Source organism: Pleurodeles waltl, chromosome 7, assembly GCF_031143425.1.
Source record: "Pleurodeles waltl isolate 20211129_DDA chromosome 7, aPleWal1.hap1.20221129, whole genome shotgun sequence".
Classification (NCBI taxonomy): Eukaryota; Metazoa; Chordata; class Amphibia; order Caudata; family Salamandridae; genus Pleurodeles; species Pleurodeles waltl.
Window position 1 is genome coordinate 1,056,824,296 of NC_090446.1, and position 19,672 is coordinate 1,056,843,967.

Sequence of the window (19,672 nt, forward strand, 5' to 3'; positions counted from 1 at the left end):
TAGCCCCCACCACTCCCAGCGTTTAGCTCTTGAAATGAGTTCCACATTGGCCACCATTCTCATATGCGTGAGATTCTCAGCTCTTCCCTGGCACTGAAACACAGTAGCTCCTTTCATTGATTTTAAAGATACACTTCAAAGGCTAACGTAAGAGTTTTGATGGTTTCCGTATGCGCATGTAAAGCATTGTATCCGGTCACTGGGGCACAGACACTGCAGCCCAGAGTCCGGTAGTCACTTGGCTCTAGGTTGGAAATAGTGAGCAGTAAGGGTGCCAGGTCACCTGAGAGCCTCTTAGGTAGTGAAGATTTGTAGGGTGGTCCCTATTTTATGGCTCATCAGTCGCAGTCAAGATATTCCAGCGGCCTGGCACCACTCTGGATTGTGTTGGACTATGAAGGTGATGTAAAATAATTGAACTCAAGTATCACAGAATATTTGCTATCTGCAAAATATGTTAATATGAACCTGTGAATTATGTCATGATGGAAAAAATATGTTTTCATGAAGAATCCTGCTGTTAAGCCTGCTCCTGGAGGCACTGTAAGCCTGGAGATCTACCAGTCTGAATCAGCACCAGTTTTGCTATAGACTCAGTCAGTCAGTAGACCTCGAGATCAGATTTAAGGTGAATGCAGCTTGTGGCCCAAATTTGAATTTATTTTCTGAAAAGGACTACCAGCGTCCTGTCGCATCACTCCACTTTTGTGCTATGGGGTTTTTGTCCCATGAACGTTCATCTTGTTAAGCTGTCTTTCTGTAGGGGTAAAGACATCAAGGCAGAACACGCCCCATACACACGCCTACCCCATCAATGCATCCCATGGTGCTAGGAGAGTATACCTTCTTGACACTTTATTGAAACTATAAGAGCAGTCACAGTGGAAGCAGTGAGGATGAATGGGTCTCAATTGTCAGAAACACCACTGGAACATTTAGCACACTTATCAGATTGGAAATAGTGGTGGAGACCATGTGAATGGTTTTAGGATGGAAGGCTCTGTGTCCTCCTCTGAGGCGTAAAGGACTCACAAATGTTAAATTGATGGAGTAGCTTGGTTCTGGGTCAGAACTCAACACTGCGATGCTTTGGTGACTTTATAGAAGCAGCTCCATCACCCCATATCTTTACTGCAGGGCTGGGAGAGTGAAGTCTCAGGCGACTGACATCGAGAAAAATGGGTAATGCTGGCAACCTTGTGTTATTTGATAAATGAATCGTTTGTGATATTAATAACTGCAAGTCTGGTTGCATGATCTATTACAGAAGACAAGAGAAACTGCGAAGTTGCAGGAAGTCAACTATCTTTTCCCCAGAGCTTCCTGCATATTCCATAGAAAGCATTACAGTCTAATTCCATGTGCTACCAGTCATTAGATGTTGTGTTTTGGATAATAAATCAATATACTAGAACTGAACGATTAGATTGGGATATTGGAAAAATAATCTACCTTTTAGAAGGCTTGAAAGCCTGCAAATTAAACCTGCTATAGATTAGACCTCACCTTTTAGAATAAAAAACAAAATTCACCCCATCCATATAGCACCATGGTGTTCCTGTTATTTCATGAATTGCCCCTTCCAAATAGCACTGTGGTACTCCTTATCTAATTCTCTTCTTGAATACTTACTATGAAGAAGCTTTTTTGGTTATGTATTAATTTTTTTTGCGTGGTTTGTCTTATATGTATATGGTGTGTTTTTATTTGTACATACACTATATTGGACGTCTGTTCTGATAAAAAGTTGTTTTTACATTTTCCAAATTAAAATTCATTTAAAGCCTCATTTTGCCCTTTTCGATTGTTGTTATTATAGAAAGCAACAAGTTCTGTGAGGACTGGGCGCAGGCATTTTTAAACCATGCTGAAGGTGGAAATCCATTTCTTTTTCGACAAAAACTTGAAAATTTCAAATTAAAGGTAAATGTTCACATATTTTTACATTATTGTAAATAAAATCAATAGTAATATGCACCCAGTACTGTTTCCGCACCCTTTGGGCACTTTGGTATTATAGAAGGGGCTGCAGACAATTGTGCGCACCATTGTATAGTACAGATTGGGCCAGCACACTTAGCTCCAGGACAGTCTGAAAAGGGTGTTCCCTCATTTACATGTAGACGTGGCCCCAGGGACACTTTGTGCCTATGCTGCATTACTGATATGGATTCAAAGGCAAAGGAGCAGTTAGAAGATGCACTGACTATGCACAAGACCGAGGTGGTGCACAGTCAGTGCATCCCCTGTGGACACTCCTTAAACCGCATGGACCTTCTCAGACGTCTCCCTGCAGGCAGGTGATGGCTCTCACTGCACCCACCTAAAGAGCCATCTCGGTCCTCCGAAGAAAGGCAAGCCATGTTGTGGCCTGCAAAGTGAAAAATGGTCTGGCTCCTTGAAACAGTTGGTCCTCATTTAACTAATACGTTGCCTACACTGAAGATACGGCTGCCCTTGAGGCAGCATGTTACCTGTAATAGGGTGAATTAACTAAGTCTGCACCCAGTTAAATGTGGCCTCTAGCACAGATCAGGGCAGTGTGCCATATACAAATAGGGTTCCTGAACTAAAACCAGAGCTGCTTGAATGACCATTCCTTGTCTGTTGACTGTGGGTAAACTGAACTGTTGAATTATAAGTACGAGGTGAGTCAAACAATCCCTTATGCTGGTCTGTCAAATGTAAAGTGGTGGAAGGGGGGCCATTTGATGAGTGATAAGTGTTCCTTTAAGGTGCAGAGACTGAATGGAGAGGTTTTGTATAAACATAACTCGTAAGAAAAAGCCAATGTTTAGTGGTTCAAGGGCTGGCGGGGTCTCTCAGGAAATTATTTTATTCAAACTTGTGGCATGATATTTGGATATTGATGTGACCAAATATGTATACCGCAACACTACATGTGCAAGCTGCTTAATGGACACATTATCAATTGTGAGCAGCTCATAGATTATTGGCAAAAAAAGAATGGAGGAGGACATCCACCTCACTAATGAATGATAGTTGCTCTTCTTTCTGTAGGTCCAGGCTCACCAGGTTAGGTGGGTTTAGGTGGCATTTCTAGAGGATGTTGCCTCTGGAAACAGTCAAAAATTGGAACACACGCATTTAAGGTAGCAGTAGTATTTAGACAGTCTTGGTCATGTTTTGCCACCATCTGGTGTCCTGCCTGATTACATCTAGATCTAAGGTTCTTCACTTGCACTAGAACAGCAACATTGTAATGATCCAAATAAACAACTATGCTGTCTGAACAAATAAAATGGGGTGAGATCAAGGGCCATCACATTGGAGTCTTAAGACAATGGCAGTCGCCTAAAGCTAGAATTGTCTACCAGAAAGCAGTATGTGTACCAGTTATCCAGAATCAACAAGCGGGCACAGAAGATCAGGAATGGTTTCTCAGTTAGAAAGTATTATCTCAGGGGGCATATTTACAAGCCCCTTGTACAACTGGTGTGTCACTCTTTTTTGACCCTTCGGTGGCGCAGAGTGCAGACCATATCAACAAGGCCACGCAAAGCCACTTTGCATGGTTTTTCATGGTCTCGTTCATGTGGTGTGAGGGAATGCAGCGCAATTTGCTGTGTTGCCTTACACTGCGCCAGGGGGTGTCGCATGGGTGTTGCTGTGGGTTTTCCCACACAACACCCATGGCTTTTGACATATTCCCAAATTTACAACAATGTGTAAACCTGGGAATGCATCAAAACCATACACCGCCCCGAGGGAGATGTAAGAAGAAGAAATATCTTTATTTCTCCTCGTTTTGTTCCTCTTTCTATACGTGCGCCATTCTGCAGCACACATTGAAAGAGGAAAAAGCCTCCATGGATTGTTTCTGTGCAGGAAGTGTCCCTTCCTGTACCAAAACAATCCTGCCAACAACAGAGACGCCCTTGTGCCATCGTGCAAGGGTGCCTGTGTTGGGGATAGGCACCAAATTGTGCGCCGGCTGAAAGGACAGGAATGCTCTGATTCTCGTAAATACGGTACATTCCTTCCCTTTCAAATTGGCATAGGTCAGCACAGCAAAAAGACTTGTGGCGCTGCCCTATGCTACTTTTTTATAAATATGCCCTTCAGTCTATACCAATGAATACATTCACAACTGGGCTTATTTGCTACATTGTCTCAAGGATCGGAATGTTTATCCACTTTTGTCAACAATATCTTGATTTGAGTAGACACAATCTCGCTTTTGGTACTGTTGCCTAGTTTGGATGTTGACAAGGCATTTTTGTGGGCAATAGCCCAGAATTATCTATTTTCTTTTCTTTTCTTAGTCCAGATATGCTGGTGCAACTTAGTTGTCGCTTTTAGAATGTAACATGACCGTGAGAATTTTATTAGCCACACCCTTCTAACAAAGGTACGATACAGGTCAGAAAGATGGACAGGTTACTCCTCCTCATTGAAATGCATCCATTTTTCTTAATGTTTACTGTATTCCTTTGTGTTATTTTATTGACTATTAAATGGAAAGAGGGTGCTGTTTTACACTTTGCATTGCAATCCCTGACACCTTCCATGCTCAGAGTTGAACTTTGTCCATTTTCAATTAAAGTACATAGACCAGTGTCTCCCAACCTTTTGACTTCTGTGGACTCCCACGTTATCATTACTGGAATCCGGGGATCCCCACTGAATTATTGTTGGATTCTGGGGACCCCCCCCAGTGAGTCATTACTGAAAGCTGTGGACCTAATCTGTTAATATTATTTAATTTTCCAAGCAGCCGCGGACCCCCTGAGGAGGCTTTGCGGACCTCCAGCGGTCCCCGGACCACAGGTTGGGAACCACTGATATAGACTAAACAATCTCATTAAAATAGCTAATTCTAGGTCTTGCTCCCTATGCTATCGCTTGTTTAATGGGGTATTTGGGAGGTATTCTACCATAGTTGAAAGTGGTTTTCCATTACCATAGAATCTGCCTTCATTCTTTTGTCCCATTCCATACTATTCGAATTTTTGAGGTTCGTTTAGCAATGCAAGCTCCCCATCCTTTCATAGGCAGTTTTCCACTATTCCTGCTAGAAGGTGTTTCCTGGGAGGGGGGGTGTAGAGAGGTGTAGGGGAAATTGTTTGTCTGACACACTTGAAGCCATCATGTGACAGATAAATAGGTGCTCTTAGTGATTTGACTTTGTCTGTTACATATATGCATACATTCTCCAGGATATCACCTACCATCTACACCGGGTTAAAACCTTTGACGAATGTAGAAATTTTATGTTCGGTGGCATGTGTAGCTGCAGATACACATGTTGTGCATAGTCCACCGTCTGGTGTTGGGTCGGAGTGTTACAAGTTGTTTTTCTTCGAAGAAGTCTTTTCGAGTCACGAGACCGAGGGACTCCTCCTCCTTTGTTCCATTGCGCATGGGCGTCGACTCCATGTTAGATTGTTTTTTTTCCGCCATCGGGTTCGAATGTGTTCCTTTTCGCTCCGGGTTTCGGGACGGAAAGATAGTCATAACTTCGGAAAACTACGTCGGTATTGTTTAGTTCGGTATCGGGTTAGAATAGAATCGACACCGAATCGTGAAGAGCTCCGGTAGCCCTTCGGGGTAATTTCGATCCCCCGTCGGGGTCTGGTCGGCCCGACCGCGTGTAACATCGACACTGATGGAACGGACACCGTTCCGATTCTGTCCTAAATGCCACAATAAATATCCATATACAGACCAACATTTGGTCTGTAACTTGTGCCTGTCGCCCGAGCACAGGGAAGAGACGTGTGAGGCCTGTCGTGCGTTTTGGTCCCGAAAAACGCTCCGTGACCGGCGAGCCAGAAGATTGCAGATGGCCGGCACGCCGACAGGACAACGAGGGTTCGAGGAACAAGGAGAAGAAGAGGAAGCCTTCTCCATTCATGAATCGGACTCGGAAGAATTCGACGTCGAAGAAACTGTGAGTAAGACGTCGAAGCAAGCACCACACAAGAAAACAGACAAGGCCCAGGGGACGCCACTGCCAACAGGCCATGGCTCAACCCATAAAGTAGGTGACCGTCCATCGGCACCGAAAAAGGCCGAACCGGTGCCGAGATCGTCCGACTCGGGTCGAGACACAGGCACGCAGCAATCTCGGGACCGAGACAGTGCTGCCGAAAAAGATCGACGCCGAGACAGCGGAACCGAAGCTGCTCGACGCAGATACTGCGGCACCGAGGATGATCGACGCCGAGAAGGCTCGACTCCGAAAAAGAGGACATTCTCCTCGGAGCCGAAAACAAGCAAAGACACAGTTTCGGTGCCAAAACGACCGGCAACCGAACCGACTGCCAGCTCGTATTCAGAGGAACAATCACTGTCCTCTCAAATGCGCAAACACAGATTTGAGGAAGAGTTGCAGACCACTGACGTGGACCACACACAAAAGCGGATCTTCATACAAAGTGGGACAGGGAAAATCAGCACCCTTCCCCCAATCAGGAGAAAAAGGAGACTCGAGTTCCAAACACAGGAACAAACACCACAAACAAAAGTGGTTAAAAAGGTAACCCCGCCACCCTCTCCTCCACCTGTAACTCATATATCACCGGCACAGACTCCGTCACATTCACCGGCTCATACCACCATGAGCCAAGATGACCAAGACGCTTGGGACCTATACGACGCCCCAGTATCAGACAATAGTCCTGAGTCGTACCCTACCAAGCCCTCACCACCTGAGGACAGCACAGCGTATGCACAGGTGGTAGCTAGGGCAGCAGAGTTCCATAACGTGTCGTTACACGCAGAACCTGTCGAGGATGACTTCCTTTTCAAAACCCTCTCTACCACCCATAGCACCTACCAAAGCCTGCCTATGCTTCCAGGAATGCTAAGGCACGCAAAGCAGATCTTCAAAGAACCTGTCAAGAGTAGAGCTATAACTGCAAGGGTGGAGAAAAAATATAAAGCACCGCCCACGGACCCTACTTTTATCACCTCACAGCTGCCACCAGATTCAGTCGTGGTAGGGGCAGCTCGCAAGAGAGCCAACTCGCACACATCAGGCGAGGCACCACCTCCGGATAAGGAGAGCCGCAAGTTTGACGCAGCTGGGAAAAGGTTTGCAGTACAAGCTGCAAACCAGTGGCGCATCGCCAACTCTCAGGCGCTCCTAGCGCGATATGATAGAGCCCATTGGGACGAGATGCAGCATCTCATCGAGCATCTACCCAAGAAATTTCAAAAACGGGCAAAACAAGTGGTTGAGGAGGGACAAAACACCTCCAATAACCAAATACGCTCCTCTATGGACGCAGCGGACACAGCTGCAAGAACAATAAATACTGCAGTAACCATAAGAAGGCACGCATGGTTGCGCACATCTGGCTTTAAACCAGAAATACAGCAAGCGGTGCTCAATATGCCGTTCAATGAACAACAATTGTTTGGACCCGAAGTCGACACGGCAATTGAGAAATTGAAAAAGGACACTGACACAGCCAAGGCCATGGGCGCACTCTATTCCCCGCAGGGCAGAGGCACTTTCGGCACCTTCCGCAAAACAACCTTCAGAGGGTGGTTTCGGGGTCAAGCCACACAAGCCAGCACCTCACAATCAACACCGTCTACATACCAGGGACAGTACCAAAGGGGAGGCTTTCGGGGCCAGTACAGAGGAGGACAATTCCCTAGAAACCGGGGAAAATTTCAAAGTCCAAAAACCCCCTCCAACCAAACAGTGACTCACAAGTCACTCAACCCCTTCACACAACACCAGTGGGGGGAAGACTAAGTCAGTTTTACAAATCTTGGGAGGAGATAACAACAGACACTTGGGTCTTAGCAATTATCCGACATGGTTATTGCATAGAATTTCTCCAACTCCCTCCAGATGTCCCACCAAAAACAAAGAATATGTCAAAACAACATCTAGACCTTCTAGAACTGGAAGTTCAAGCATTACTGCAAAAGGACGCAATAGAATTGGTACCATGTACACAAAAAAAACACGGGAGTTTACTCACTGTACTTTCTAATACCAAAAAAGGACAAAACACTGAGACCAATCCTAGATCTCAGAACACTAAACACCTACATCAAATCAGACCACTTTCACATGGTCACGCTACAAGACGTGTTACCACTGCTAAAGCAACAAGACTACATGACAACCTTAGATCTAAAGGACGCGTATTTCCACATACCGATACATCCCTCGCACAGGAAATACCTAAGGTTCGTATTCAAAGGAATACATTACCAATTCAAAGTGTTGCCGTTCGGTATAACAACCGCACCAAGAGTATTTACAAAATGCCTGGCAGTAGTAGCTGCACACATCAGAAGGCAGCAAATACACGTATTCCCGTACCTAGACGATTGGCTAATCAAGACCAACTCCCTAACAAAGTGTTCACACCACACGGATTATGTCATACAAACCCTCTACAAACTCGGTTTCTCCATCATCTATACAAAATATCACATTCTGCCGTGCAAAACACAGCAATACTTAGGAGCAACAATCAACACAACAAAGGGAATAGCCACTCCAAGTCCACAAAGGGTTCAAAATTTTCACAAGGTTATACAAGCCATGTATCCAACACAAAAGATACAGGCAAAGATGGTATTAAAACTCCTAGGCATGATGTCCTCATGCATAGCCATTGTCCCAAACGCAAGATTGCACATGAGGCCCTTACAACAGTGCCTAGCATCACAATGGTCACATGCACAGGGTCACCTTCTAGATCTGGTGTTGATAGACCGCCAAACATACATCTCGCTTCTATGGTGGAACAGTATAAATTTAAACAAAGGGCGGCCTTTCCAAGACCCAGTGCCACAATACGTGATAACAACAGATGCTTCCATGACAGGGTGGGGAGCACACCTCAGTCAACACACCATCCAAGGACAATGGGACGTACATCAAACAAAGCTGCATATAAATCACCTCGAATTGTTAGCAGTATTCCTAGCGTTGAAAGCATTTCAACCCATCATAACCCACAAATACATTCTTGTCAAAACAGACAACATGACAACAATGTATTATCTAAACAAACAAGGGGGAACACACTCGACACAGCTGTGCCTCCTGGCACAAAAGATATGGCAATGGGCAATTCACAACCACATTCGCCTAATAGCACAATTTATTCCAGGGATCCAAAATCAACTAGCAGACAATCTCTCTCGAGATCACCAACAGGTCCACGAATGGGAGGTTCACCCCCAAATTCTAAACACTTACTTCAAGATTTGGGGAACACCTCAAATAGACCTATTTGCAACAAAAGAGAACGCAAAATGCCAAAACTTCTCATCCAGGTACCCACACAGGCAGTCTCAAGGCAATGCTCTATGGATGAACTGGTCAGGGATATTTGCGTACGCTTTTCCCCCTCTCCCTCTCCTTCCATATCTAGTAAACAAATTGAGTCAAAACAAACTCAAACTCATACTAATAGCACCAACATGGGCAAGACAACCTTGGTACACAACACTACTAGACCTGTCAGTAGTACCCCATGTCAAGTTACCCAACAGGCCAGATCTGTTAACACAACACAAACAACAGATCAGGCATCCAAACCCAGCATCGCTGAATCTAGCAATCTGGCTGCTGAGATCCTAGAATTCGGACATTTAAACCTCACCCAAGAATGTATGGAAGTCATAAAACAAGCTAGAAGACCATCCACTAGACACTGCTACGCAAGCAAATGGAAAAGATTTGTTTGCTACTGCCATAATAAGCAAGTTCAACCATTACATGCATCTCCAAAGGATGTAGTGGGATACTTACTACATTTACAGAAATCAAATCTAGCCTTCTCTTCCATAAAAATACACCTCGCAGCAATATCTGCATACCTGCAGATTACCCATTCAACTTCACTATTTAGGATACCTGTCATTAAAGCGTTTATGGAAGGCCTAAAAAGAATTATACCACCAAGGAACCTCAACATCGTCTTAACAAGACTCATGGGCCCACCTTTTGAACCCATGCACTCTTGCGAAATGCAATTCTTAACGTGGAAGGTTGCATTTCTCATTGCCATCACATCGCTAAGAAGAGTAAGTGAAATTCAGGCGTTTACTATACAAGAACCTTTTATTCAAATACACAAAAATAAGGTAGTCCTAAGAACCAATCCTAAATTTTTACCAAAAGTTATTTCACCGTTCCACTTAAATCAAACGGTAGAACTACCAGTGTTCTTCCCACAGCCAGACTCAGTAGCTGAATGGGCACTACATACATTAGACATCAGAAGAGCATTAATGTACTACATTGACAGAACAAAAGAAATTAGGAAAACAAAACAACTGTTTATTGCATTTCAAAAACCTCATACAGGAAACCCAATATCAAAACAGGGTATAGCCAGATGGATAGTTAAGTGCATCCAAACCTGCTACCTCAAAGCAAAGAGAGAGCTGCCCATTACACCAAGGGCACATTCAACCAGAAAGAAAGGCGCTACCATGGCCTTCCTAGGAAACATTCCAATGAACGAGATATGTAAGGCAGCCACATGGTCTACGCCTCACACATTTACTAAGCACTACTGTGTAGACGTGCTATCCGCACAACAAGCCACAGTAGATCAAGCCGTACTAAGAACTTTATTTCAGACTACTTCCACTCCTACAGGCTGAGCCACCGCTTTTGGGGAGATAACTGCTTACTAGTCTATGCACAACATGTGTATCTGCAGCTACACATGCCACCGAACGGAAAATGTCACTTACCCAGTGTACATCTGTTCGTGGCATTAGTCGCTGCAGATTCACATGTGCCTCCCCGGGAGCCTGTAGCCGTTTGGAAGTTATCTTCAACATTTGTACATTTGTAATTATATTACATACTTATTCATTCCATTGCATGGGCACTATTACTAACATACACAACTCCTACCTCACCCTCTGCGGGGAAAACAATCTAACATGGAGTCGACGCCCATGCGCAATGGAACAAAGGAGGAGGAGTACCTCGGTCTCGTGACTCGAAAAGACTTCTTCGAAGAAAAACAACTTGTAACACTCCGACCCAACACCAGACGGCGGACTATGCACAACATGTGAATCTGCAGCGACTAATGCCACGAACAGATGTACACTGGGTAAGTGACATTTTCCTTATATTAAATTGCTAACATCTGTGTGGAGCACTACCATTTTCTGTTCTTACTGAAATACTTTCCATATACTTGCAGAGCATTCACCAAATTCCTCTTTTGATGCTTTAACATTTTTGTACTAGTTAATGCTAGATATTTGACTTATTTTGTACTTGCATAGTATTAACCAAATTCCTTTTTTGATGCTTTTATCACTTATGTGCTAGTTAATGCTTGAATAATTGACTTCTTTTGTAGGCCATTCAAGACATGAACAACCTAAAGCGATTCATTCGTCAGGCGGAAACGAGCCACTATTCACTGTTCAAGTGTTACATGTTTCTGAAAAACTGTGGCAATGGAGACGTGCTTCTGAAGAATGTAAAAGTTGAGCATGAAGGCATGCCAGAGGCCAGAAATGTTGTGACTGTTCTTGAGGAGTTTATGTATGAAGTGGCAGCCTTGACTCCAGTTACCTAAGCAAGTGTTTTTATGGCAAATAACAGTGCATGAGAATATTTTCTCATTGTGAAAGTAACAAAAACTGATCGGTATATGAAGATATTTGTGGTAGGCATGCCACCATGTATGGACATTTATTTACCTTTAACGTTGCACAGGTTTGAAAGGATTCGGGTGACTCGTTTGTTGACTTTATATGAAAAAAGCCATTGTTATTAAGCACTTAAACATCGATATCACTTCTTTTTCTGTTCTCTCCCAAAACAAAGGTTTGCATAAGTTAATGATATGATGGGGCACACTTTCTGTACATGTAGGAGAACTACTAGAGATCAATTACTTTGCAGTTTAAATTGACTAAAACATGAATGTATATTTTGTTTCATTTATCTTATACTGCTAAATTGAAACAATAGTTGGGAGGGTTCCTAAACAGAATATACTTGTTTTTCTTACTTTTATTTTATTATTCACCCGTTCCCGAAACTACTACGAGAGTGTGGAGTTCTAAGCCTCCTTTACGATCTGCTTCTTAAGCTAAGGCATGCTCAACTTTTGGTAGAGAGAGCTAGGCTTTCATCAAAATATGTTTTTGACCACTTTTTGTTCTGCACCTGTAAGAAACTATCATCTTAATGATGCACCACAAATCTTGTTTTTTGGTGTTTTACTTGCATATGTATGTGATTAGCAGGTAAATTGTTGACCTATAGTGTCATTGTTTGCAAATTTGAGGCAGAACCATAAATCTTAACCCGCCCTTGATGGTGGGTGTTTTTATGTCTTGTAAATTGTCCTGAGGTCTTTAGTAGTTGAGGGAAGAAGATATGTGATCCAATAGTAATTGCCTAGAGACGTGGACTCCTAAAACGCTAGCTTTGCAGTAGTAGCTGGGATCATGCAATCAATATTTCTTGGAGACCAGTTATCTCACCTGTATCCTTCTTCTGGAAACAAATACCTTCCGAGCTAATATGTTCTTCCATACTTTTTTCATAGTTATACACACATAACTTACAAAGTCTCACAAGTAGACAAGGCTTTTTCAAATTAGAATTGGAAGTGGTCTAACCACATGGCTGCCCAGAACTTACAAGTGGTATCGTAATGAGTTGAAATATTGACCAATTTAGATTTCAAAATCATATTTGTTTAAAGCTGTAAGCTACTTTGTCAGGTTCTCAAACCTCAGTAAAGAAATGCAACATTTTCAACTTGCCTTTTCTTTTTAGGGCATCATAACTTATGGTAGGTTGATCACTGCAAACAAGTTAGCCCGGGCAGTAATACATTACAAAAGAAAGCATGAGGGCATCACCTTCTGAAAACGATATATCTTCCAAGGAAAAATATCCATAGTAGTATAATATTTAATTGGTTTGGTTACTTTTGCTCTTCAAGACAAACCCTAATGTTGGCGATCAAACCTTGTTCTTTTTTTCAGGTTCCATATTAAGGTGCGTTTAATATGCTTTTTTGCAATGGCATCTGACATCCTTAGCAAACACTGCCATAATGTTTCATTTCTTTGAGGTTATAAGTTTTCTCTTGTTACTGTGCTTAGAGACATAAAGCATTATTTACAGTATATTTCTTCCTGTCAAGAAAGGGGAAATGAGAAATATGATTTTTCAGAAAGCAGTTTCCTTTTTCTTAAATCAGACTTTCATTTTCCTAGTTACTGCCTTGTTTTCGGAAGTCAACTGCACTGGGACAAGTGAATTTGAGAGTGCGGGTAATGCCAGTTTAGTCTTTGTCCAAGAAATATATACTGACATGAATAAGCCACATATGTAATTTGATGTTGATATAATATTCTTCAGGATTTGAAAAAAGAGTTTACGAACTTCTGCAAATGGGGATTCAAAACTGCTTTAAGACGGTGAGGTTTAAAGCCCATATTTCACCTTTTATTTCTGTTGTTGCTACAGTGAGCACCAGTATTTGAGTGTTTACATTAGATATGTTTGCGCAGTGTGTGATACCCTGCCACAAACTATTTCTCAAATTAAAGGCATGAGTAAAGGGTGCCATTTGCACCCTTACGGTGAGACACTAATCTTCTGATCTGGTGTGTTGCCTGAACCCCTCAATCTTTGCCTGTGAAGTTTATCTTCACCGGTTTCTGAAAGCGAGCTATTTTTAAATATTATATTGGCTGTTGGCATGCACATATTAGCTGCAGATAACCTATAAGGAAAAATGATTTTTATAGATTAATTAACCATGTTAATGTAGTAAGCTTTTACAAGCAGTTCCATATGAACTAATCTCTACATCTTGAGTGCAAAGTATAAGTGAATATAGACGGAAATGGGGGAAAACAGGGAAACATTAGAGAGATGACAGAGGAGGAAGTTCTAGTTAAAGAGCTGATATTCCCAAGTAGATGGTGGTGTCTAAATAGTATTAAGTTCAGTTAAATTGCATATCAAGAAATTATAACCAGGTACTCTAATATTAAGGTATCAAGCCCCTTCTTTTATATAGACTTTTAGTTGAAGCTGACTGGGAATCCATTCGAAGGATCCAGTCACAAAATTAGCAAACATTTATAAAATAAGTATAAGATTTTCACCATGAATGTCTTATTTTTACTAGAATCCATTCGCTATCCTATGGATATCAGACTTCCATTTCCTGCTCGGTGTTAGAAAAGCAAGTGCTGTTATGGAGTCTGATCATGGCAACCGGTTGGAAAGGTTAAGGCAGGCTTGATGGAGCAGCTAGGTTGTGTAGCTTTCAGTTCAGTAAGGCCACAGCTATTCTTTCCTTCAGTTTTTGTGTGGTGTCTGGACCAGTTCTATTAAACTTATCTTTTAACATGGAGTGGATCTTTCCTTTATCTGACATCTTTCAGAGCGTCCAACTTCTCCATCCTAATAGGCTGTACTTATCTTTGGCCTGTATATGGAAGTTGAAACTGCTTGCTTTGCGTTTTAGAATTAATTAATGAGTGGAATTTACAGGGCGCAGTGGCTCAGAAACAGATTGCATGTATTAGTTTAGGACCAGCTTGAGCATAATCAGTTCTATGCTGTCAGATGTTTTCCAGTGTTCAGAAACAGTACAGAAAAACAACACCTATAACTCATTTTCAGCAACAACATACCAGATGTCTGAAACGCTGTTAAAAAAACACGAGGGGCAGTAGTAGTGTTCCAAAGCTTGATTGTAGAACAGAAACAATCCAGGAACCCAGTTGCTCAATAACAGCCTGCTTCCATTACCATCCCAGCCAGAAAGGAACCCTCCAAACATGAAATCACAGAACATCCCCTTGAAACAAAACAGATTACAGAACATTCCCTAAATGGTAGACTATTGCACCCTGTGTAAATGTTCTAGACAGGTTGCTTTTAGAATATGTATCCACAGTGGGCTACTTTTCCCACGGACTTTTTTCAAGCCCATGTATTTCCTGCCTTCCTATTTAGTTATGAGTTTGGTGGAGCAGCTATCAATTGTATATGCATATCTGGATATGATCATTTGGCCACTTGACTTTACTTTTCTCTCTTTAAAATAACAATGTGCGGGTTTTGTTATTGAATTTTACATCGTTAAAGTGAAGGCAGTAAAATGGTTCATAAGAGTAATTTGAATGGGTTTTTGATGGCAAATTCATATCTTGTTTGCTTTGTTTCATTTAACATCACAATAGCTGTGCTATTTTGTGCTTTGAGTGGGGAAATTCAATTTTGCTTTATCTAGGAAAATTGTTATGATGTGTGGGATCAAAATCATGACATGCGAACGTTATTTAATGACTTACGTAATTTGAAAACTCTATGGTTTGTTTTGAAGTTGCCCTTTATTGTTTAGTGTCAGTTCACTTTTCTGGCTCAATAAACAATTTCCCAGTTGATAATATGTGGTGGCACATTCATGGCACATAGACTGGTAATTTCATGGGATGTTTGTTTGCAGTTTTGGGTCTTATGTGGGACAACCTAGTTACGTCAGTATATTTTGAGTTTTGATGCAATTTTATTGGTCATGACGTGTGAGTGACATTTGGTGCTCTAACTGAATGCAATTAATGAATTTTGCAGTGTCCATATGTGCGTAATGCGTATACGTCCATGTGTGTCCTTCATTAGGGATGTATTCTGGCCTTTATGCCACAATCGTGTTATTCAATTCCATCCCACATGTGTTAACTAATTCAGGCTTGTGAATTTCGTACCATTTCTTGGCTTCAATTTCAACCAACCTAGAATATTCTTATCGTTCAGTTATTCCTGTGATGGTATTAGTTGAACGAGGCCATTTTATTCTTTGAATAATGGAGCTTATTGACTTGCATGGATTTTTTGTAGAATGTATTCATGGTTATGAGAGGTGGTTCCTTTTCACAAGGTAATGATTCGTACCGAAGTAGTTTCATGGCTCCAATGGAAGAAATAATGACTTGTGAAATGGCTTATGTTCGGCTTTTCTCTGTTCTATGTTGGTAGGTTAGTGACCATTTTTTTTATTTATAAATAATGGCTTTTAGGATACTTTTATGCCTTGTGTTAGTGCAGTTTTGAGGCTAGTGTGGGGTATGTTTGATGCCTCGTATTACTGGAATGCGTTTGTTTTTGCCTTGATTTTGGGAGAATTCGGTGCAAATTATGGGAGCAATTTCATGTGTAATGTCAGGGTCACTTTGAACTGACATAATCTTTTTAAAGAGTTTCTTGAGGTATTTGCAGTTCAGTGGCATGCATGGTGTTAGCTTTGTGGCCATTGGGAGAATACTTGTTTGCTAATAAAAAAGCATATTAATACTCTAAGGGAAGCATCACTGCTGTGGATATAATGTATGTATTTAGTATTTATGTATATGATGGTAATTGTATAGCGCAAACATAGCTGGATGGCAATAAAGCACAAGCAATGTCTAATTTGTTTTCCCACAGACGGGGAAAAAATGCTGTAAAATGTGATATTTTGCTCCTTTACACTAAAACACCCTTTGCATTTTCCATGGTTGCCAGCTAGTTATTTACCTAAAGAACATCCTCATTCTGCTCATTATATTAAGCTTTCAGTTTGGGGATTATGAGCCTGATTTATGGTTTAACAAACAGAAGTTTTGGTTTTGCTGAAGCAAACCTCCAAAGTGGGAATTTGTTTCAGAAAAACAAAAAACTAATGCCTCTCTCCCTCCCCCCCCAAGGAGTTTTCTCTCAGGGTATGCAGACCATTATTTGTTATTTTTTAGACCCTCATCGGGACCAAGAGGCTTTCCTGGCAGTCACGGAGAGGAAGAAAAACATTACACCATCCAACCTAAATAGAGCAGGTGGTGTAATATCGTCTTGATGGCTCCTACTCCGTTGGAGGAAATTTTCTGTTGACGGTGCTAAAGGGGACCCAGTCTTACGAGAACCTAAAGTCCGCCCTTCTGTGGAGGGTGGACCCACAATTTGGGGGACAGGCTACTCCATCACGCTTGCAATGAAGTACCCTGCCCCCCAAAGTCAGGCCCTATGATGGTAGCATTTCCCATGCTTGTAAATCCAACCAATCCCATTTTCTCATGTTTATTTGAGATTTACTTGAACCAGATGATCCAGCATTTCATCTAGGAATAAGGCTTAAAATGCCTGTGTTTTTGGGACCATTTCAAAACCAGTGGTAGCCCCTTAAAAGTGCGGTACACCACGTGGGACTATGTAATGTACAATACAATTTGCTTTTAAATCTGTTTTAAAGAGTGACATTTACTTTGAAAGATTATTGAAACAACATACCTTTAGTTTGTTTGCGTTGCTTTTTATGTGCACTGTTCAGTGTATTTTAAAAAACATTTTCATATTTTCTTTTAAGTGTAGATTAAACTTTTGCACAACAAGCTGTATTTTAAACTGCGTGAACGTAAATGTGCTCAGAACTTCATGTACAATTGAGTGTTACTATGCTGCTGTGTTTTCCTAATGCAAATGTGTTTTTTGAAGTGTGTGCGAATAAAAGTGTAATATGTACTGTGCGTCTTGCTATCTCTATGGGCTTCTGCTACATGTTTTCTGTTTGATTATTAATTCATGTCTCGTTGTGCAAATAATGTATATTTGTTCTCCTAAACTTGTTGTGGTGGTGAAAACTATTCCTCTCACTCTCCATCTAAGCATGTCAATTGAACATTTGTGTTGTTGTGGCTTCTGCCGCACGCAGGGTTGCATTCAAAATAGATAAATAAATTTTTTTTAAAAAAATAACTTAAAAAGGGACTCTGTGCATTGATTTATCCTAGTAGATCGTGTAAACGCTTAGCAACAATTTATTATTTTTGGGGAACCTGTGCAGCAGTTCGGTTCTTGAATTTACTGCAATATTATTGAATGTTGCTGATCCGCAGGTTTTTATTTTTTATTTTTATAAAGCAAACTCATATCTTCAGTATCGTAACAATCAATATCCCCAAAATACATATTCTGTAGAAAAATTCCTCAGTATGGTTGAGGTAAAACGGAAAGAATTTAGCAGATCCCTTAGCAATTCTGTTCTATTAACAAGGTACTTGTGTTGGGATCTTACAAATACTTTATACACATGGCCATACTATGCAATATATCTCACATTTTCTTGAGTAACAGGACTTTTCTTGCCACATAAATTGGTCAACCCTGTCTCATAATTTTATCTTTTCCTGCCATTTTTTGGTGGTTACTGGTGGCTACTGACATCAGAAATCACAAGCCCTTGAGGAGAGACGAGAAGATTACTGCACTACCTCATGTTGTGTAAACGCCTGAACAGAAATTGGAAAATGAGGCTGGAAAATGTTAACAGAATGAAAAACCTTGCAAGCATTCTTGCCTCGATTTCAATGAGCAGAGCAGCCCAAGAAGATTATAGCCCCAATAAGCAATGCTCTGAGTGTGAGGCTAAGCAAACTTCACATCATGACTTCTAGGTTTAGCTACTTCCCACCAGAAAGGGCATATTTTGGCTTTCCTGAGCAATGAGCTACATGACTGGATGTTTCTTTTGTAAAATAAGCTTATTTTAGGAGCCAGAGGTTAACGAGGACAGCACTGGAATAAAGCCAAAACAAATGTCGGCGACATGGGAGGAACAGAATGCTGCAATAAAATGCAGGCACCTACCAGCCTAAAACATCCACAGTGACAGGGGAGCACGAAAGAAATAACAAAAATAGTCCGTCACTGCAACAGAAAAAAAACAAAGTGGAATAATACAGTAGTTGGTCACTGCTCTGAAACAGAAAAAGGGGGAGAAAAAGGCAGAACTGACCACTAGCGAGCAAGAATTTTTAAAGGACTATGCAACCAACAAATGAATTTGCTTTAAGCCATAAGAAATATACTATACTTGCGCGACCTAATGAAGTGTTACTTTGTGTCTGTTTCAAATTATGTATCACACTGTCTTCATTTTGACCACTTTTAAACATGCGATTAAAGAAAGGAGTTAAACAAATGGATTTCCCTCTGCAGTAGTGTTAGGTTTTGTCCTGGAAGGACCATTTTTATTTCGCACTGATTCCAAATTGGCTGCAGCCATATCCTCAAGAGTGATACCTGTCGCCCATTGATAGCTGACCTAATGTTCCTACACCCAGAATACCAGGCACATGAATACAGAGGCACATTGTACTTGGTGCAGGGAATCACCCGGCAAAATCGCATGTAGGTCATTGGCGGAGGTACAGTTTGGTCCCTACTGGACACTTGCAACTCCATGGGGGAAGTGTAGAACGCTCCCAACAAAACCTGTACCAGACTTTGCTAGCCCAAGAGATCTCTCCCAACGTGCTGCACTCTTTCTGTAATGATTCCCACTCCCATTTTCAACCTGCTGATTGCAGGTGGTAAAAGGGAAAAACGTATAGATAGCAAGAGCTGTCATTGGGCTTAAAATAGATTATAGTGATGCTTTTCAAAAGGGATTCTGTAAATTTCAGGGGACGTAGTGTATAATCTGGGGGTGCAACAGACATACGTGCCGGTTTTTTGCACCCCAATTGCACTATAGTTTTACAGGAGGGCCTGCAGACTGTTGTGCGCCCCTCTCTGTTTTTTAAAACATGTTTTTATTAGCATTTTCAAATATCAATCACACAACTTGTTCTGAAAGTCATATCTATTACAGAGGTGCATACGCAATAAGGGTAACTTGCC

General features: G+C 41.6%; 1 protein-coding gene across 1 annotated transcript in view; it reads left to right on the forward strand.

Annotated features, from left to right (window-relative positions):
• Window positions 1-17,754, forward strand: part of C7H17orf75 (chromosome 7 C17orf75 homolog) — a 181,184-nt gene extending 163,430 nt beyond the window's left edge. The window contains exons 9-10 of the mRNA XM_069199950.1: window positions 1,820-1,923; window positions 11,334-17,754. Coding sequence (XP_069056051.1) covers window positions 1,820-1,923; window positions 11,334-11,555 — 326 coding nt within the window. The 3' untranslated portion in view covers window positions 11,556-17,754. The remainder of the gene's footprint in view (window positions 1-1,819; window positions 1,924-11,333) is intronic.
• The last annotated feature ends 1,918 nt before the right edge of the window (window positions 17,755-19,672 follow it).